The 22,546-nt window shown below is 38.8% G+C and overlaps 1 protein-coding gene across 7 annotated transcripts in view; it reads right to left on the minus strand.

Annotated features, from left to right (window-relative positions):
- Positions 1-2,841: 2,841 nt before the first annotated feature.
- The window catches only part of APC (APC regulator of WNT signaling pathway), a gene marked incomplete at its 5' end in the record, with an annotated part of 60,173 nt that continues 40,468 nt past the window's right edge, over positions 2,842-22,546 (minus strand). For 2 of the 7 annotated variants that reach the window (XM_084278111.1, XM_084278110.1), the window contains 8 exons: positions 2,842-10,314; positions 10,727-10,941; positions 11,624-11,740; positions 14,066-14,143; positions 15,548-15,687; positions 16,442-16,537; positions 17,761-17,836; positions 20,606-20,704. In XM_084278111.1, coding sequence (XP_084134237.1) covers positions 3,747-10,314; positions 10,727-10,941; positions 11,624-11,740; positions 14,066-14,143; positions 15,548-15,687; positions 16,442-16,537; positions 17,761-17,836; positions 20,606-20,704 — 7,389 coding nt within the window. In that variant the 3' untranslated portion in view covers positions 2,842-3,746. Of the gene's footprint in view, positions 10,315-10,726; positions 10,942-11,623; positions 11,741-14,065; positions 14,144-15,547; positions 15,718-16,429; positions 16,538-17,760; positions 18,140-20,605; positions 20,705-22,546 lie in introns of all 7 variants that reach the window. The other 5 variants (XM_084278108.1, XM_084278106.1, XM_084278107.1 and 2 more) reach the window with 3 other exon arrangements.

Genomic DNA, 22,546 nt, shown 5'->3' on the forward strand with positions numbered 1-22,546 from the left:
CTTGGCCAAGAGCCTCAAAAATCATCCCTTTTCTCTCCCTCGCCCTATACCCAGGACACAGCAAGTCACTTCCCAAAGCCACTGAACATACTGGGCCATGTTGGAGAACTCTGTTGCTTAATGGAGTTTATAGCAGAAACTATACTCGCATTCTGCAGCCAAATCCTGCTTGAAGCGATATTCCAATCTCACCAGGAAATCCTGGCAAGGCTGTCGGGTTTTAAGCTGTCACCTCTGGCAGTTTTGAGAATTATCTTGTACGTTTTCAGGGGAAAATATTCAGAGAGAGAACTGCACATGAAAAATATAAAGAGATTAGTTCCCCTTTAAGGTTTGCTATATTTAGTCAGAAGAGCTTTTGCAGAAATTGAGCAATAACCTTAACTGTGGCTCACTGCAAGAAACTAAAATGAATGTGCATTTTAAAAAGTGAACTAATTGGAATTTGTGGGGAGGTCACATTTCTGCTTATCACATCAAGAGGACAAAACCGTCAGTCTGAAATGAGCTTTCATTGTATTTTCAGTATAAACTGATTTTTAAGTTTGATATATTCTGGATATGGTAGGCTAATTCAAGGGCAACTACAGGTCTGAGCACAAGTCACAGAAGTTCTACCAAAATCTGCAAATCAGGAAGGCAATAAAATGAGTCTCGGTTTCCTTAGCTCCTTGCTTTTCTTTGTTTTGCTTTGACATAAACAACGTGCTCTTACCTGCTATGGCATAATAACAAAACCAAGGGAAAAAAAAGTAGATCTGTAGCAGCATAAATCAAATCTGACTATCATGAATCTAGACATCGTTAACAAAATCCAAGGCCAAATGTACTTACTACAGCCATTTTTCATTTTTGTGATTTTGTATTTCTGGGGTCTGTTTTTACAGTTTAGCTTAGATTTTAATTTTGTATCCCCATTGCTAATGTAAATCAAACATCATGGATGTCCTTACATATTCTAAAAGGCTCTTAGTGGATACTAAGTATTTTAGATAAATAATCAAGAGAAATGTAGATCTGGAAGGGGTTTCAAAAGATCACCTAAGCCCATCTCTGCACACAGGCATGAAATATACTATAGTCCATCCCTATGAGATGTTTCATAAACCTCTTCTTAAAACTTCTATAATGGAAATTTAACAACTCCCATGGGAAGCATATTTGAGCGTATCACTACCCTTATAGTTGGAAAGTTTCTCTCACTTGTCTTTGCTACAAATATAGGTTACTTATCAGGATATTAAGAGAAAATTCCCAATTATAATGAAGTACCTTCATGACTAGAGAAGCCACTACAATTTTCAAAGACATTCTGGTATTTGATACGCATACAATTATTGTTTCACCTTATTATCCCCTAACTCCCTCTGTTATAAAACTGAAATCAGAATTTCTTTACTGAGATTGCAGCTACCTTTGAATTCTCAGAACGACAGGACATAGACATAAGGCCAGAGTTAAACCACTACCTTGGATGCTGTGGTGTATTAGTAGCTAAAAGCCTAGAACAAAAAAACTATCACATCATTTGTAAGAAAAGTGGTCTTGCATTTTAAACTCAAGGGTGGAGGTCTGTATCCTAGTCCAATGGAAAGTCTGACTGCAAACACATCATCTCTGTTTCATCTTTAAAAGGACACTAATAATAGTATTTTAAGTTTTGTGAAGATGCTATATGTAAAATATTTCAAATGGTAACGTGAAGAGCGCTGCTTGTTAACGGATTCACCAGGTGATGTAGAAGCCTGGTGCTCCTCTAAGCAAATCTGACAGGACGCAAAGAACAAGAAAGCAAATAAGACACCATTTCTGCAGGACAGGTATTTTTGGTACTGGCTTTTAACTTCATCTGAATTCACGTCTGCCTGATGATAGCATCCCAATTCTGCTCATAAACAGCGCAAGCCTTATGGTGAATTCACCATAAAAATGGATTCAAGTATCAGACAAAGTACAAAAGCCACTCCGCAACGGTGTGACAGCTACCAGAAAGATAAACTGCTCTCTTTCAGGGCTTCCTGAAATCAGGGCATGCTGAATCCTGAACATCAATTATTCAAAGTGCTAACTTTAGAACAGTCTGGTTGAGATAAAACGAAACTGACATTCCATTTCATGGTCTGTTCAGTCACGCACAGAGTGGTTAATGTTCTTTTCTCTCACTTTCCTACTTTAAACCAATTGTCATCTAAATTCAGGCTATATTTTTAAAGCACTGATCTGTGTTTTTGGTGTTGTTCTAGCACAAACCATATTTGCATCAAAAAGGCTTGAGGCAGCAGATGTCCTGGTTTGTGTATAGAATTGTTGTTCCACGACGACAGCGTATTTCTCGCCGCTGTGGCCATCCTGTGATACTTTCCCCTTCTTAAATTTTAAAAAATAAATTTAAAAAAAATGCATGGAAACTACAAGTAGAATTCAAATGCCATCTTATAGCACTATTTCACATTCTATATTATTTCCCCCAATTAAAAAAAAAAGTCTTTTGTTTTACAAACACTATTCTTAGACATAAAATGTTGTTTCAGGCTTGCAGTCATGGAAGCAATTACACTGCTTGGCTACTGAAAATACCCTGCCTTTAGCCTTGTTACGCACCTGAGATGTGTGAAACTGCCTCAAGTACAAATATATTACAGAAGACCTAGGGCCTGATCCTGCAATGTTATAAGCATCCTACAATGGCCACTTGCCAGTGATAAGGAAGAACAAGTATTGGAGCTGCGAGACTCTGCTGGATCAGGCCTTAAGTGTAAGTGCATCATACAACACATTATATGGTGACATCTCGAAATAAAATACTGTAATTTTATGTAATGCAGAAGTAACACGCACAAGTTACATATAGTAATAATTTATTCTGAAATGTTCATTTTTAGTCTCTGTTGAGACATCACCCATGTCTCCTTAATAAAAGAGCAGCCATCTCACCTCAAATACCAGAATATACAACAAGTTACAGCATAGCAAAAAAATTCTACCTACTTTAAGATAAAATCTAATTCAGGTAAAATAATTTTGTTCAAGGTTTTACAGTTACACAGTATTCCTTCTTTTTTTTTCTTTCTTTTTTTTTTTTTTTTGCAGAGCACAAAGAAAGTGTAAATTATTACACCATAACTATCTATGCACATTATGTGACCACAGAAATGTTAATCATTACTTCAGAAAATGAACCACCAGTTCCATTCATGCAGAAAAGCAGGCTGGGAAAGCTTGTTCAACAGAAACCATATTACTGTGAATTTCACAGCCACATGATTAATTACTGGGTTGGATGGACTCACAAATACTAAAACTGAGTATACTGTTTTGCATAAATAATACCAATTCTTCCCTGATGTAGTTTAGTTGGTTTGTAATCTGGAAATGATTGATAAAACAATTTTACTGTATCCCCTCTATTCGTAATGTTTCATGACAGACAACAAGCAATATTTAAAGGATTATGGGATGGGATGCTAATTAAATAGATGTTAAACATACTGTACAAATATACTTGCATTAGCAATTTTATTCCAAACTGTCAATCAGGTATTCCTCCAAAATATTACCAGTGAAGACAAAGTATACTATCAAATATGGCTTCCAGAACAAGGACCCTCTAACAAGAATCAAACTTATTTACAACAAATAAAAACAACAAAAAAATTCAATCCCCATGTTTTTTAGTTTCATTCGAAACAAAATTTCTAAATAGCTGCTGTATATAATACATCAGTTTTATTTTATTTTTGTTGCACTTAAACAGAAGTTACCAGGTAAGAGCCAGAGTGACGTTTAGGACTCTGAGTTCCACTGGAGTCTGGGTTTTCAGACTTGGAGTCACGTTTCTTCGTACTGTTATTTACTGGCGTCGGGATCTGCGACGGCCGAGCAGAACTATTGTCCACGCTGCTCTTCCTGCGGCTTGGGTTGTAGTTGAAAGGAGTCACCCTTGCTGCAACAGCACCGATGGGGGAGCTATGTTTGCTTGAGCTACTGGAACTGAAGGGTGTACGCTCGCTTACAGTACTCTCGTTACTTTCTGGTGCGGGACCAGGGTTACTCTGCGGAGGCTTTGTTTCAGTGCCTTTCTTGTCTGGACTGTCTATCTGAAAGAAAGAGTTCAGACGGTTTTCTAAGCCAACGGTACGAACAGCAACAGCTCCATTCCCTGGGGTTTGTTTTTCTTGCACCTCTTTAGAATCTTTACCATTCACACCCCCTTTCTCTGAAATGGTGTCGATAACAGGGGGAGTATTTCCAGTTGGGGACCTCCCGGATCGAGGGTTGTTAATTGGGCAGTCCTCTATCCTCACCCACACATCCTCTGTCTTAGAGACAGCTGGTGCCATCTGATAGATGAGAGTTTTGGAATCTGAGCCGTTTGTGGCACCCGAGGAAGAATGCTGAGGATCATTCATTATCTGAGGAATTTCGTTTTCTTTTATTTTTCTCCAAGTACCTTTTGCTGGTGCTTGGCTTTCTTTACTTGGCTTGTGTCCTGAAAGGGAACCTCCATGTTGCTTTTCATCTTCACTTTTTGCCTTTTCACTGGATTCTGAAGAAGCTGACAGAATTGAGGAGGAACTTCCAGTTCTTCGCCAAGTGCTGACACGAGGCAGGGATGAGGAATGCTTACTATGCTCACGCTTCCATGTTCCTGATCTGTTGATTGGCAATCTAGATGGACTCTCAGAATGAGAACGAGCTATATCATGACGCTTTGCTGGTCTCCCATCATATTCTACAGAAGGGCTCAGATTAGGGGGTAATTTTCGCCAGCCACTACTCTGGGCAGTTGAATGTGTGGATAAAGACATATCAGGGAGAGATGGACTTAACACCGGGGTCTGTAGTTGGGACCTTGTGGGAGAATCTGGCCTGGAAGGAGACAGAGATTCGAATGAAGCTGACTCCTCTAATTTCCGTCTCAGAGTTGGGCTCGGAGCTTCTTTAATAAAAGTTGACTGCCGAACGAGAGCAGGTCTCTCCGATCTGTCAGATTCGCTTCCACTAGATTTTGTGGATGACATTCTGGACAGGTCTGTCTTTTTGTTGGATCCACCACTGCTGAAAGCTTGGTTTAACCCTTTTGAAGCAGACTCACTTCGTGGAATGCTACTGGTACTCTTCGGTAAGGCAGTTTGCTTGGTAAGGTTTTGCTGGCTCATCTGCCTGCCTGGTGATGTATACGACATTCTACCTGAACTTGAAGATTTAGTTGAAGCTGTGCTAGGAGACGATGTTCTTGGCAACTGAGACAGTTTGTTGGGAGGACTTATGCCATTTCTTCCTGGGGAGATTGAGTTTCGTCCAGGAGATTGCAAAGGCCTACTTAATGGCTGCTGTTGTGGCCTAGAAGGTGTGGAGTCTCTAGATCCTGATCTAGAAGGTCCTTTACTTGATCCACTCTGGTTCAACCCTGATGGCTGCCTAGTTACAGGAGCTGGCTCAGGTTTCACTGATGACTTGACTCCTCTTGGAGAACTAGTCAAACTTTGGCCTTCACTGGGACTCTTGGAGTTTGTGTTTTTGAGTGGAGGACCTTTTTTGGAAACAGGACTAGTACTTGAAGAACTATTTCTAACTCCAGGAATATGGATCATTGTCCTGCCACGTGAAATTGAAGGCACACTTTGTTGTGGTTGCTTCAGCTGGCTCGAAACTTCTGAATTTGAGCGAGCCTTTCCTGTAATTATACTTTTATACACTTTCTTCCCTCCTTTGATTCCCCTACTTTCAGACTCTGCTTTTTTAGATTCCAGTGTACTCTTCTCTCCTGGCTTAAGAATTCTTGGACCTTTATTACTAGTGAAAGGTTTTTCTTCTTGGTCTGGGGTAAGATGAAACGGTGACCCTAAAGAAATGCCAGATTTTAACGAAAGGATAGAATCAGAGTCTGATGAGGCTTGTCTAGACAGCGATGCAGCAGCTGCAGCTTGATGTAAGCTACTAACTATAGAATTTGCACCTTCTTGTATAGCTTTCCAGTCAAAGTTCTCTGAATCAGGTGAGAAACCATGTTCTGAATCCGGCCTCTGTATGTCCCTCAAATCCAGCGTTAAATCTTCTGCCAATATGCCACCTGTATTTCTGGAATTGTTTTTTTCACTTTCACTCTTCACTCTTGAGGGTTTTTTCTTTTTAGGCATAGCAGAACTAATGCATTCCTGCAAAAGATCATCTTCTGAGTCAATACTAAGAGAACTCAGAGAGCTGTTTCTAGAGAAACATACTGGAGTGTCTTCAACATGAAACGATTTAGGTGCATAACCAGAAGTCTGTGGTCTGTTTGATTCCATCTGTGACTCAGGAGCCTCACTGTGTTTTACAGGTTCCTCCTCTTTGTTGTTATTGTTTTCCTGATCAATATCACTGAGGGAACTAAGAGATGAATTGCGAGAAAAACAAACAGGTGTGTTTTCAATAGCAAAATTCTGCATTTTCTCATCTGTAGCTGCTCCTCTGTCTGGAATATCTTTAGTTGACTGAGAGAAAGCTTTCGTCTGGCTTCTGCCTGTTGGGTGTTTTTGACAGACTTGTGCCCTGTTACTGGGTTGCTGATTTGAAGATTGTTCTGGGTTAGTGCAGTCTTTAGTTTCTGTTTCCTTTGCTTCTTTTCCTTTTCTTAATTCTGCCTTCTCCCTTGAAAGGTCAACATCATCATCATCAAAATCTAAAGAACTTAGGGAATCATTCCGTGAAAAACAGTAGGGAGTTCCCTCTATAGGTGTGTAATGATGAGGGGAATCAAATGCAAAGCTTCCTCTTACACGTTCTTCGTTATTTGGCAATTTGGCATTAAAATCTCTTGAATTATTTTTAAGATTCTGTTTCTTTGCATCTCTGTTCTCTGGATAGCTTCTTTCGTTATTAACAGTGCCTTTAGGCTCCCCGGCTTTTCTTACACGTGCTCTGTATTCGTTATTTTGGGGAACAGGCTTTACTGGTGACGTTGGTTTCTTTTTCTCACCTTCTGGTTGGTTTTTATTACTTAGAGATGACGATGCTTGTTGAATTTGATCCATTATCTTCTTCACTCTGAAAGGTTTGTGACTTTTTCCTTTTGGCATAGCGGAGTTAATGCACTCTGCCAGAATGTCACCCTCTTCTGTTTTGTCATCATCCAGGCCTGGGGGAGTCACAGTTGTGCTTTTTGCTCTCTGAGTGTCATCTGTACTTCTACCTTCTGTAGGAATGGTGTCTCGCTTTTCAAACTCCCCTGACTCTGCTCCCGTACCCACAGTGTCCACGTTGGCCAACTCACTCGGGGGTGACTCTATTGTGAGATCACTCAGAGACGTGGCTGTTGAAAAATTGATTGGTGTACCCTCAACACAATATACCCGTGGCATATCATCTCCCGGTGTGAAGCTCACGTGCTTTTGAGATTGCAGTCTGCTTTGTGAAGGCAAAAGTTTGTAAACAGGCAACTGGCTGGGCTTCCTGGCTACAGGAGGAGGTATTTTTGGAGCAGATGCTTGAGAAGGCTTTTTGGCTTTACGTGAAGACTTCGTTGGCATTGCAGAAATAATACATGCTTCCAGTATTTCAATATCATCGTCATCATCAGAATCATCCAGAATATCTTTTTCTGCTTCAGCAGGCTTCTCTGCTTTCTTCTCTTGGTTGTCCTTTGTATCATCTGACTGTTCAGGTTCTGCTTCATTTCCATGCTCGTTTTCATGGACTGGAGGCATTATTCTCAACTCTACATCTTTCTGTATAAATGGCTCATCCAGACTCAGAGCGCTCAGGCTAGAAGAGCAGGAAAACCCATCCGGTGTGCTTTCTGTGGCAAAATGTAGGAGTGTATCAGCATCCGGCAGCACCTGAACTCTCTGAACAGCTGCATTTACAGCTGCCTGCCTAGGACCAGGCTCTCTCTTTTCTGCACTAGGTACCTTACTTTTGGCTACATCTCTTTTTACCGGAACTCCTTGAGCAGGAGGTGGTGTTTTACTTCTGCTTGGAGGCATCGTTTGTCCCGGGCTGTCTGGAAGGTCACTGGGACTTATGATACCACTTACCATTCCACTGCAAGGCTCACTTTGAACTGAACTAGCAATGGAACGGCTTTCGAAACTATCCAGGGAGCTCACAGAGGTACATCTGCTGAACATCAGTGGTGTTTCCTGCACGTAATGTTCTGGTGGGCTTTTAGGAGTCTGTGCGCCGCTCTTTGAAGGAGATTTGGCACCTGAAGAAAATTCAACAGCTTTATGTCTAGAGGAATCAGAAGGAGACAAACTAGAGGTCTGAAGTCTACTGGATTTCGTTCTGATGTGTTGTGAAGTTGATGCGATTTCACTCACGGCACCTTCTGTCGATAGAGCCCCGCTGTTTTCCTTTAGCTCTGCTATCTGTAGGGTGTTGCCAGCATCCGCCACGCGTGTGGACTGATCGCGCCCTATTTCATCTTCAGCTGAGGACAAAGATGACAAAGAGCTACACCTGGAAAAACATATTGGGGTGTCTTCCACACAGTATGTCTGTATAGTTTCCTGATTAATGGAGGGTGTTTTACAGGAGGCAGTCTTTTGTGCATGAGCACCCCTGCTCTGTGCAGAATTTGGGTGAAGCTGATTCTGCCTCTTTGAACCAGCTGAGGGGGCTGATGTATTCCCACTGTTTGAAGAAATGTGGTCGGTTTTAGTGCTTTGTACTGAAGAAGTCTTTGAAAAAGTAAAAGATGGCTTCTGAGAAGGAGGAGGAACTTCTGTTGAGTATTTTAAGCTATAATCAATAGGCTGATCCACATGATGTTCCTCCTCATTGTACTTTATGCTGTAATTAGTTGGTCTGTCTTCCTCTTCATGTTGCTCCTCCTCAGAATAACGTTCACTATAGTTGGTTGGCTTATCATCATCATAATCATCAACCTGGCACAAGGACTGGTTTACTTTTTGGTTCATTCCAATAGTTGAGCCTACTCTATTCTGATCTGAACCACTAGATCCTCTTGATCTAAAGGAAGAAACACACTCTTGCTGGCCAAAAGGTGACTGGTATTTCATGTGTTTATCATCCCCACTTTCACTGTACACTGGATAGGTTGCATTTTGGCTCCTTGACTGCCTTTGTTCATTCTGCTTCATTTCATCATCTATTATATGCTTAGGCCTTGCCCATCTTTCATTCTGAGAGGGACTTTGCCTTCCAGAATTCAACTGCTCATCTGAGTATTTAAGACTGTAATTAATAGGAGTGTCCAGCTCCCCATCATTGTCATCCATATGATTTGCACTGTGAATCTTATGTGCCAAGTCAGCTGGATATTGACCATAACTACAAAATTTACTTTCATCATCTTCAGAGTAAGATTCAATAGAAGGCTTCATTTGCCCTCTTTTACCATAGCCATCGCTGCTGCTGACACTATTTAAGCTGTCATTTGAAGATCTCTTGTATTCCATTTTTGTGTAAGGCACAGGACATGTCCTGTTTGAATTCTCAGATTTAGGAAAGTATGTATTTGAGTGAGTATGGGCAGTGGCTGATCTTCTCTGGGCATTCCTGTCTTCTGCCAAACAGTGCATTTCAGAAGAGGAACCAGAACTTCTGTCTTCCTGTGGAATATGCATGCTTGTCACTTCTTCCATAACTTTGGCAATCTGAGCTGCAGCAGTGGGAATCTGCATTCCTATTCTCTTGGAAGAGCTCCCAGTATTCTCTGCAGCTGGGTGATAGGTATTTAAACCTACATTTCGATCCCTATCAAGACTCCTATCTTTCTCAGATCGAGAATTTTCTAGGTTTCCTCTGCTAGAGGAGGAGGAGCCAGGCAATACTGTAGTATTTAGATAGGGTGAAAGTACAGTCATATTACCAGCATTAAAACTCTCTGATCTGCATACATTATCATCATGCCGACTAGAGTCCAAGACATAATCACTGTACATATTTTGCTTATGTCTCTGCTTATTACGGTGAGATGCTTTTGGGCTTAAATTATCAATGTTGTCAAAAGTCTCTGACAAATGCTGAGCATCCAATTCTGCTTCCAGTGCCTTTTGTTTTCTGACATGAAGGGATGGTAAGCTTGATCCTGGTGACATAATGTTGGCGTCCTTGTATTTTGCTGGCCTGTTTGCCATGAGGTTTCTTAGAGCTGCAGCACTACCCATGGCTATCATTTTGTGTTTGGAGTGAATGAGATTCTTCAGCATGCTGACTGCTCCCATGTCCCACAGCGCCTCCTGATCCTTCGCATTTCGTGCAGAAAGGTTCCACAGGGTCCCACACGCATTACTGACTATTGTTAAACTGTGTGACTTCAAGTGTTGTAACAAGGTTTGTAAGCAGCTGTTTTCTCGCAAGATTTGCCTGGTGTTAAGTAATTGAAAACAAACATCAGTATGTGGCATTTCAAAAGGGTAAGAGACAAAGCAAAACAAACCCTATTATGCTAGAGGCGACTTTTGCCCTTAGAAAGTATAATCGAGAATAATCCAGTGCAAATTATCTCATGTTTCATTTAGGTTTCATCTGACTGCTAATCAAACCCAATTACAAATACGAATAGCTGAGCAGTACAGTTCATGATTAATGAGCTGCAGGTATTAATCTGTTCACATATTCCTGTTACTTAAATGGAATACCTGCATTGTCAAACGCATTGAAAACTACCTGTACTTAGTTAGTGTAACACATTCACAGTAAGACTCAGGCACAGAAACTGCTTACTAAATATGTAATGTGGAATGTCTAAAGATTTTCAGAAGAAGAGTATACCTACCTATGGTCCTCATTAGTAGCAATTAAGCTAGAAACATTTCTTAGTATTCCTCCTCCACTTTCTATGATGGCTAAAGTGTTTGTTTGGCTCCGGTATGTCAGTGTGCCGACCAGAAACGCAAGAGCACCATCAACAGCACATATATCTGCTTTGTTCTCAGTACAGTGTGCTGACAAATTCCATAAGGCACTCAGGACACTTTTTAGTGTGGATTCCTAGGAAAGTAACAAAACAATAGAATTAGAGAATTTTTCAGCTACTATTCACAGTCTCTCAGAAATGCCTAAGTCGACTTCAGCGAGTTAGGCATATTCCGATTTCTTCTCTCTGGGCTGGTGAGCTAGATGCAGGCAGCAATGCACACACATCAGTACTTCACTCGTGTCTCCTCCCTTCAGCTATGGATTTGGTATTGCCCGCCCCAAAGCTTTTAGAAATGCCTGACATGATACTTGTTAGCTGCCATAATGGTAAAAAAGGCTTGAAGACTAACTGGCAGAGGAATCTGGCATGGAATATAATGCTGTCTGGATACCAAAACCATACAGAGAATTTTGCAGAAATGGCAGTTACCTATTCACGACCTCAAAAGAGATTTTATTAAATTGCAAAATTATAAAAGAAGGCTACTGTAACAGCACAGCTCATGACACTGAGGAGCAAAACCTGTCAACCCTCATAAATATCATCACAGAAATGCTAGTAGTTTTGAGATTCCATTGCTACTTTGCAGTTTTCTGCCACGTTAACTCAAAGCAACTCTCTTCCAAGAAAGTCGCACACAGCACCCCAAATATTTGACCAACAGCTTTTAACAGAAAGGACAACAATATTACTGTTTTGTGTAAAGTAAATTCAATGCCTCAAAATTTTATCTCAATCATATATACAAGATACCTTCTTAACTTCTAAAGCACATTCCATCAAGGCTTTCACACTTCCAACTTCTCTTAGTGTCTTTTTACTGTTCACATCTGCTCGCCAGGATAAGTTCCTCAACACACTTGCAATGACCTGCAAAATGTTCAAGAAAAACAACATATCTCAATATAGCTACCTCTTTAGCAAGCTGTCAGACTTTCCATCTGGATTTCCAGAATACTTATGGATTAATCAACAGTGGCTGGGTCCAGCTAGGAGACCAGCCCTTTGCTAAAATCTGTTTTTTGTCGTGTTGCCTGCTAGATTCTTCTAAGATTTCAGTATGAAGCTTGATCAAGGTACTGGCTTTTGTGTGGGGGTATCTAAATCAAAGATTTCAAATCAGGATCCTTTCTTTACATACCGGTTGAAAAACTGATCCAAAAATTCAGATTTGTGCTCTACTCTGATGCCTGCACTAGATTTACACAATCTCTGGTGAGATTAAGATTTTATCATCACCCTTTTCTTTTCTTCCAGGAAAATAAAACAGGAACACTTGCCTGTCTCTCTGATGGCATGACTACTTTGTTGCTTAAAAAGCTGTTTTTAAAATACACTGTACCTTTTACAGTCAGAATAGCTTAGACTGAGACAGACTGTCAGTGGACAGTCATTACATACTAAACTCCATCCATTTACAGGCTGCAGTATAACCCCCATGACATAGATTTCATGTCTATGGGTGTTTTCATTGACACAGAACTGCAAAAGCTTGTTATATCACGTGAGGAATGCTCCCCTCCTGCACACACCACAGGGCAGCCTTGGGAGGCAGAGGCAGACAGAGCAGCCCAGGCTGCTCCAGGCTCACCATCTCAGAGGAGCTCCCAGAGGAGCACAGAGGCTTAACTGGGGCTCAGAGGAGGGGACATCCTGCCTGGGCTCTCCTAGAAGACCCACAGCCCATTGCCCCAGGTTGGCAGCCATTCAGGTAAGTCAGTGGGAGCAGCTCCCTGAACCTTTTGGACTGACACAGGTCAGTCCAGAAGTCCCAGCCTAGGAATGTGGGACGCTTTATGGGATCCAAGGGATCAGCATCCTAGGATTGTAGAGGACTTAGGAAATGGGAGGACCCATGTTCCAAAGACAGGGGAAAAAAAATGGATCTAAGTGGTACGGGAAAACAGACAGGTAAGGGGACAGAAAAGCACAGCTGCACCACTGCTCAGCTTGTCCAACCACGCCCTTGCCTGATGATCACAGTCTGTCCCATATTCTTTGTAAATCCCATTTCTAACTTTTCCTCAGTCTGTGTTTATGCATGTGTATGGGGGGCCACATGCCAGTGGCTGGAGGCACGCCATGGGTCAGAGGGCTAGCTTTTCTTCTAGTGGAGAAAACTTTTTGCGAAGAGTATTTTAAGAGATAAAGTCAATTCTACCTGAATTTTTTCTCCCACCAGATAATTCACTCAAACTGCAAGGAAAACACGGGTTTCGTTTCCAAGAGCTGTTCACTTTGTTTACAGTGGGCAACCGTTAAAATTGATTATAATTTAGTATTTAATAATTTTACACAAGTTCCATACCAATAAAGAACATTTCTGTGCTCTCAATTCTCAGGATGCCCCATAGCACTTCCTGAAGACTTTATTTTCAGGCCATTCTCTTTACATAGCAGGAGGTCTTAGAAAAGACACTCAGGTGTTACACTGACCACTTTGTTGGAACACATAGTTGGAAAGCTTCTTTGGGAGGTACTGGTGTTAAGAGCAGTTATGTATGCATTAAGAGAAAAAACTCATCAAGTCAAACACAGATTTTCTTTTGAAATACACTTTTCTCTGCTATTATTCCCCTATTTAACTGCTGCAACTGAAGGAGCAACCACAATATGGTATTAACCCTCCAAGTAATCCCACTTCACTGGCCCCATCACTAGTAAACTAAATTAGAGAATCTAAGGTTGCTCCAACTTGCCTTTGAAACTGGACTTCCATTAAGTCAAGGTCATAAAAGGGAGTTTTACAGCCCATGTGTTATATGTGCTTTGGTAAAAAAACAGAATATGACCCATAGTTAAGTTTTTTTTACAAGAAGAGAGCTGTACTTCCCAATTTGTGGAATGAGTACAGGTACAAAATTTGCATTGAAGTTAAAGCAGACAAGACCAAGTAAGAACAGTCACAAAAAACCCAAAAAGTCTGGGTGTGATGAATGAGGCTTATTTCAAAGACAGAGCCTAATTAAAAAAGGACAAGGCTGTTTGTGGACAGCACACAGGAAACTTCATGAAGATGACAGAATTCATATATAAAAGTAACTGGTGGTGAGGCCAAATGAGTAGAAGAAAGGTATATATTAGAAAACATTAACAGAAATACAGTATTTTAATACAATGTAACGAAATTCTTGAGAGTACAAAGCAATGGAAATGTCCAAGCTAAAGAAATACTTAATCTCAAAAAGACATTACCTGCTGTAAGTCTTCACTTTCAGATTTCAGTTGGGCTACAAGAGCTCTCATGCAGCCCTTCATAGAACATAATGTAGCCTGTTAAGAATCAGAAGGAAAGAAAAAATGCATAGTTTTAAATGACAGGTTAGGTGGGTTACTTCTGCAAAATATTGCAGTATTTTACACTAATCATATCTTAAGTTCAATAAACAATTAGTGAAATATGTTGCTAACAATAAATATTTGCATTACAACTACTGAAAAGTTAATCATAACTATTCTGGACAATACATAAGTGGTAAAACTGTCCTAAATTTGGGTTTTTTTGCAACAGGTCTAACACTTGATCTGGAACATCCTTAGAAGCTTGCTTTACTATGCCCCAGGTAAATATCACCTGTGAGCTGGCAGTATGTTGTTACCTGCTGCCTATTAAGTGTCACAAACAGATTTTTTCTTTCAAATAAACACATTATGAAAAATGGCACGAATATTTAAAACTGACACAAATACAACAACATTTCTGACACCTAAGTGACTTTTAAAGAATACAACAGCAACTGAAAACCTGTAAGGCTTATTTTGGAAATTATGATAAAGCACAATTAAAAATCACTCAAGAACAAAGGATATGTTACAACTGTACTACTCATCAGTTGGACAGCACGAACATCTACATCACTGAGTAGTTTAGTTCATACTATACACCCAGTATCTGTAGCCCTGTAGTGGTTACTGATTGGATAATGTAAAGAGCCAATACTTTGTGAAGCAATTTATTTGCAGCTAAGGATTTATGCTTCACTCTTATCTAGAGCTTGGAGCAAAAAGCAAGTTACATGAAGTCTGTTATTTCCATTCACTCCTGAAACGTCCTCCTCGACTAGAAAGAGAAATGTCTTCTTGCACTTAAGTTTAAGATCCATAGTTTGGCGAACACTGGGGCAAGAAATTATTGAAAATTTCTATCTTTTGAAAGTAAAGTCCTCGTCAGAGATGAGGGAACTTACTTTCTCTTTTAATTCTGAAGTAGTGCCCATTATGAGCTACATATTCTCCGAGTATTTAAAAGCAAGCTTTGCAAAATCTTATCAGACAGCACTAGCATTGTTAAGTAACTCACAACTGTACAAAATCTGCTTCAGTTTTAATTCAACATCCTCAGAAAAATCAGTCACTATCTACACTCATCAGTCCATAATCATTATGTTCTACACTATCTAATGATCACTAAAAAATTAAACCAATAGACAAAATTCTTAGATTCATGACAAATTAAAAGTGATTTGATATGAGAGTTGGTAAGTATACCTGCATGATACAACAATCAGTTCCTGGTGCTCTCTGTCAGGAATGGGATGGAACAACAGAGGTATTCTGAACTGTCTTGAGCTTGAACTTAATATCCTAGCCTGGACATTTTTATCACCTGTCTTGACAACTACAATTCAAACATAGCTGTGAACTGAAATTACTGTATCTTTAAAATTCTACACTTACCTTGTTTGCAACATCCCCAAAAGTCAGGTTAGTCAGAGCCATTCCGGCGTATCTCCTCAAGGTCACACTGTAGTGATCACTTGTAAGCCCGTACATTTCACAGTCCACTTGCAGCAGCTCAGCGATGGCCTGCAAGCCTCCTGTGAGAGCAAACCAGCAGTAAGCAACATCTCTAACGTCACCAACACACTACACATACAGCAAATTGCATTTATATGGGTGGAACAAATCTCTTTCTGGAAAAGAGGCGGCTCAGAATGGTAAATAAATCAGTAAATACTGAGTCTGGATCTTGAATCCTGTGCTTAGTAGAAGCTGACAGGTATAATGCCATGACGTGGAGACTTCAGGGGAAAATGGCAACGGGGGCATTATGAGGAATTAACTCACAGCAGTTACACAGTGGGCCATTTGATAAATCTGAAATTAGTGATTTAATTATTATCACTGAATATTATTTGCTGAGAGAAATACACAGAATTTTTAATTGATAATGAAAAGTGGTAAATTAAGGAAAACTGCACGCAGAGAATTTACTGAGTACGGACTAAAGTAATAGGAACCAAAGGACAAAACCCTCCAAAAAACAATCCAAGAGAGTAATCTCCACCCCAGAAAGCAGTCTCCTTTTTAAGCTGAGCATTTCTAAAATTGTGAATATTTCAATAAATGTAACTCTTCCAAAACTCACAACTGATGCCAGAAAAGGAGAGTAACTAACATAGTAATTTATCCACTAGGAAATGATCTGGTTAATTTAAACTGACACAAACAAACATGATCTATTTAAACTACTAGTGGAAAAAAGCCATATATCCAGTGATGTACACAAGGAATGTCAGCATTTCCAGCAAACTTCTCAAAGGATATCAGAAGAACCACATCTGGTCTTACCAAGCTCATTCATTGCATGCCTGTGTTCTTCATCAAATGAAAGCTTCATCAAAACGCAGACTGCGGGACAGATTTGATGATCCACTGGAGCAGGCACTGATCCAGAAAGAGGTAACAATTAGTAACTCCAAGGTGATTTTGTCTAGGTAAGTTTTCCAAAGCAAATCTAATCTTAAGAAAAATCCAACGGCAGTTCTGTTCAGAGTTTGTAACTTCCCAGCAATCCAAGAAGAGTTAAGAATGTTACTAAAAAATGTGTGCACTAAAATCCTAATTGATGCTAAAAAAGAAATTAGGGAGAATCCTGGACATATATATTAAGAAAGAAATATGACTTCCAGTAAAAAAACCCAAAACCTTATTACTTAAAAAAACCTCAAAAACTTAGTGAAACAAATTAAAAAGGTTAAATATTCTGATGTCATTAAATAATACATCATGTAAAGTGAAAGTTTCTTTCGGTGTTTCATCCTTATTAATGTTTAATTAAACCCTTTACTTTATAACCAAGAAATTTTTAAGTTCATAATTTTATGTGTTAAGATTCTGGCTAATGCACAAGTGGTATTGGTACATCTTTTTCAGAGCACCACTCCTGCTAAATGTTTCCTGTGGTAAATTCCAACACCCATGATGCAGCCCACTGACTTCAGCAGTACTTCTGTCACAGACACCCACAGCCTGTATTGACAAAATACCCTCAATTCTGAAAAACAGCTGAGGAATCAAGAAAGTTAAATCTATTTTCATGTTTCCTGAGAAAACTCCTATTCACTTACACTGTCACATCTCTTATCATTTTAATACTAAAATACTTCTTACATACGTTATAAATAACAGCTCATATGATACTGAATAGCTTTACTTCATTTAATTTGTGCTCTGTCCCTCTCCTAAATGGAATGTGCTATTTCCTGAATACATCTACATGAAAAGCCATTTGGTATTGTTTATCTAGATATTTTTTATTACCCATTAAAACCTAAAATAGAGTAAGTACATATTTAATATTAATTTAGAAAATTGGTACCAATCTTCTTTATTATAAAACACTAGAGTTATTATCTGTAAAGCACACCAAGGTGATTTAAATAATGAGTTTATAAATAGGGGATCATATCTGTAATAGATACTATTTCTTAATGCCACATCAAGATAAAAAACCTCCCACCAAACCCAGCACACATATACACACATAACTCACATACATTCAACAAGAAGTCAGACTGAAGTAGTACTTTCTGTAAATTCACTCTTTTTTATAAATGTATGTGTATATATATCCTTGAGACATTTTTTACATGGCTTACAGAACCTACTTGGGTTTTTGTCTTGGTCCATGCCTTGCTCATGTGCTTCCTGCCATTCCCAACACGTTTCACAGTAAGCACGGATCTGCTCCAAGAGATGGAGCACGCGGATTTCCCGTCTGCCCCGTTTATCGTCAGGCTGGGAGTGAATGATGTTATGCAGCGCTGCGCTGGCTCTGGCACGGGCCTCCTTACTACCACGAGAGTTTCCTAACAAGACAGAGTCTTTATCGTTGCCATGTAAAAGCTGGATGAGGAGAGGGAGACATCCAGACTGACGCATGGCTATGCAGCTGTCTTGGGAGCTAGACATGGCTAGCAACGTTCTTGACATGTCATCTTTATCATGAGTACCAAGCATTGATAACAATGAATACACCATTTCCACCTGCAGGTCAAATGATTTTAAAAATACAGTTACATTTAAAAAACACACATTAAATTAAAACAAAGTTTGAATGGCACACACAAGCAAAAAATCCTTGTTTAATGGGAAAAAAAATGTGCTATTCAGACATAATTAAGTACTATTACCACTTCTACAATAAACTACTTAGTGATTAAATGTGTAGAAGTGGGCAGTAGCTGTATCTAACTGTATCAAACTACAAGACCAATAGCAAAGACTTCCACAATTCCACTGGAGGACAAAAAAGATTAAATAAGCATACTAATGATTGTGTTTCAGTCTGAAAAAAGCTAAAATACATTTAAAATTAATTCTGTCTTGGAAAAATATGCTTTGTATGAATCACACTTTCACGTAAAGATGCTATTCAGTCACAAACTTTATGTGGCATTAAATACAGTTTTTCTAGACAAAGGAGAAGAATGATTACATGATTTGTAAAATTCACACTGTGCTAAAAAACTGACATGCATATGTTTTAAAATTGTCCTTTAAAACTATTTCAAATTAACTAATAATTTTTATGACGATGCCTGACTTGCATATGGACATTATTTACAGCAAATGCAAAACTGAAAAATTAATGATTTTTGAATTTTACAGGGATAAAACCAATAAAGCAAACAAATGCTCACTTAAATATATCTAACATACAGAGCATTTGTCAAATTAAATAAAGTCATGGAAACATTTAAGTTGGAGTAGCCAGATTTCTCATTTAAAAATAGCAATTTCTGAGGGAATCCCTTGGCTGTCATGTAGTACAGTGGTCAACACACTGTTTGGTTTGTCTTTTTCATTCTGTTTTCTTCGATAGTAGCTTTAGATCAAGAAATGGTTTGGTTCTTCTGATGAACTTTATTAGTAGAGTATTATGATGTGGAGGATGATTTTAGATACTATCTAGAAACACCAAATTCCAACCTCGTAATCCCAAAATAAAAAAGAACATTTAAAGCATTAAGAAGCTATCAATGTGAATTATGAAGTAGCAGCATGTGTATTTCTTTAGAATGTACCACTTAAGGCAAAAATACGTGGATCTGGACTCCTATACAAAGCTTTCTACTAATAACTACCTATTTTCACAGGTTACCAGACCAATGAATGATCCTATCTGGCTTTTTCAGAGACATCTCTGATGATGAGTACAAATACCAAGTTAAAAAATTTGGCCAGCACTGGGTAGAGCAGAAATCCTGTTAACGTGTACTTCTCTAAATACTATAGGTTGCTGAAGCAATAAAAATCTTAAAATCTGTGAAACACTGTATCATTGCAGGCAAAATCCACTGAAGCAGCCTTGGAGCCATTTTTATGACAGCATGCATCTTGACAGGTATTTCAAGTAGCAGCTTTAATCCAGTGTTACTTAGATTTGAAAAGTAAAGTTTTTGTTAGTGGAAACAAAGTCACCAAAATCTGGCCCTCAGGTTGTGACAAAGACAGTGTATGGGAAAAAAATAAAATTGTCTACCTGTGCCCACAGATACATCTCTTTCCCCATCTGTAAACACATTACTCTGTTTAGAACCTCTACCACTTTCCCTTCTTCTCATGCATTAACATTAAGCTTTTCCTACCTCACAGCACACTCACTTCAACCTATTTCTTTGCCCGTATCCTTCCACGCTTTTTCCTGCCTTCAGGGCCCTGCCACTGTCTGCAGTTTTTGGGAATTTCACAACTTGAAATGGTAACTTATAGGCAGACTAGCTGATGTCACCATTTGGTAAATGTAAACAGTGCAGGACCAAAATCAGAACATTATAACGCTGTTTTAAGGCCCAAAGTAATTAATACTATGTCTAGCTAATAGTCCCCACTTCCCAGAAGACTGCACTCAGCACATCACCAGTCATATCTATACTGCTGCTGATTCCAGAGGCAGTATAATAAACTCCAGTGGTTCATTAACTCAGCTTGGTATTACAGACTTGCCCTTTTCTTCCCCTCTCTTTTTATGTTACACATATACTTTGAGCGCAGTCTTTAGTGGACAGACATTTATCACTGTGAAGGGCTTACATAATTCCACACCCCTCTTTTTTTCCCCCCCTTCTTTGGTCCATTTAATTTCTTAGCAGTCACATCTGCTTTGTGGATTTGGGTTCTGGAAACGTATTTCAAGATCTTAAAAGGGTTAGTTTTCATCATAGATTATAAACCAACATCACAAACTTTTTAGACATACTAGTAATTTCTAGCAATTATTTTTTCCTTAATGTAACAACTCTTAACTCATCATCAAGACGTTAAAAAAAAAAGGACTTCTGTGCATATATTTTAAATGTCAAAAAAACCCACTAAAACTTTAACTGCTTAAAATTACTATGTGTGGACAGATCGTTCAGCTAATATTAGTAACTACTGTCAGAAACAATGAGGTTATTGTATTAGTAAAAATGTAGCATTAGCGACCTGTGGTTTGTAATCTTCGGTTACCTTGGTACCCAGGTGACTTGTCAGTCTGCGAGGAACAGAATAGTTACTACTAGAGCTCATTACACTGGCTGTCTCGTGGTCCATTCGAGCAGTAGAACCCTACAAATTCAAAAAATAATTCTGCATAAATCAAAGTTCAAGAGAAAAAACAACTATTGCCTAATTCAGTGTCCACCCTGGATTATGAAATCCTATTGACAGTAATAAACCATCAACTCATTTTTGTTAAATTAGGTCCTCTCTGCCCTGACACAATTTAGAGGTCACTATTAAACTCAGTCTTATTAACCACTTTTCCTGAAATTAAGGCAGGATATTTTCAATGGGATTATTATGTACTGCATAGGAGGAAATCTGTACTGCAAAACACAACCAGGTAAGCAAGAACTGACAAGTAAAAAGAGATTCCTCTGGACAAGAAGTAACCCTACCTGGACTCATCTATATCAAAACCGAATTATAAGTAGATGAACCTATTTAATTTTTTAATGAAAAGCCAATAAAGTAATGTTGACACAATTTGCTGTTAATTTTCCTATAAATTTTTGTAAATAGCATGCTCCTACCTGGAGTAGCAAGACACAGCTATTAGCATCTTTGTCCTCTTAATACATTTTGTATATTTACATTTTTCCTTTTCTTGCCATTTTAATCCATGCACTCTGCCTTTTTTCTGCTTCTTGTTTTTAAAGTTTCCCTTACTACGTCCCTCCCCATTCACTTTGGGCAATTTATGAAAAGCAAACACTTTAAGTAGCAGAACACTGTTTTACTGAAGTAGTTGCCAGTATCTTGTTGATTCTCTACAAAAGCTAACATCTCTTCATTTAATTGTTTAATTTGCTAAACAACATTTTCAAACTATCTGGATCAATGAGTACAAGTTTTTTTCCAATAAAAATACCTAACACACTGTATGAAAGACACTTTGAAATAATTTCTGTATTTTTTTCCTAGGAGCACCATAAAGAAAGTAAAATAATCTTCTCCAGATATTTATGGTTTATATGGTTCAAAATCTTAAATTTGAAGATGAAAGCGACTTTTAGTAAAAGTTAGGAATAACTTCATGTAATGTTTGTCTAGACAGAAAAAATCCAGTTATACTTGACTATTTAAATACATGTTATTTACACGCATCTTACTTTCCCATTTGAATCTAGAACATGGATGCCAGGTCAGAATGGATGCATACAAGCCAGAATTCTCCATTATTAAGTTCAGCATGATTGTTTTATCCAAGAAGGTACACAAAATCTAAGTTTGGACCACTACCTGTTAAAATTTACCACGGTGTATACAGACACAGCATAATTTTCTTATCATTTTCCCAAAACTGATTAAACTTTGATTCACGTAACTATTTCCTTCAGATCCATCATGTGGCCTTCCTACTTTGACAATCCCAGGGTGCCCAAATGAAGTGCAAATATGTTTCCTAATGGCTTCTAAAGACCCACCAGAATGGAAGAGTAAGGTGTGTTCATCTGAGAAAATGCAAAAACACAAGGGGATGTTAACCTTTCTTGTGCAGAACCTTCACTTTCCTTCATCTCGTTTTCCCCTTTTATACTTTATTGTCTTTCACTCCATTTTTTACTGTGCTTGGTATTTCCTCTGGCAAGTTAGGTTATTTTACCTACTTGGTGGTACACTTGCTTAACAGAATAGACTAAGTATCTTTACAAAACTTGCAAAGCAAAGGTATGAAATAATATTACTTCAGCAGCAGGACAGTGAGTGTAATGGAAAACAGAAGACAGCTGAAAGACCTTGCAGGAAAGGATGTAACTGAATCTTGAAAAATCACATTCAGTTCCCAGTGTTTCAATTAAGATTGATTATCTGACTACAAAATCAATTAGAACCAAGTGATTTGGTTAAAACTTTTTGAGGTCAAATTGAAAAGTGGTTACTCAAAGTATATTGAGCTGGTTTATC

The sequence above is a fragment of the Gallinula chloropus genome (assembly GCF_964237585.1).
Source record: "Gallinula chloropus genome assembly, chromosome: Z".
NCBI lineage: Eukaryota > Metazoa > Chordata > Aves > Gruiformes > Rallidae > Gallinula > Gallinula chloropus.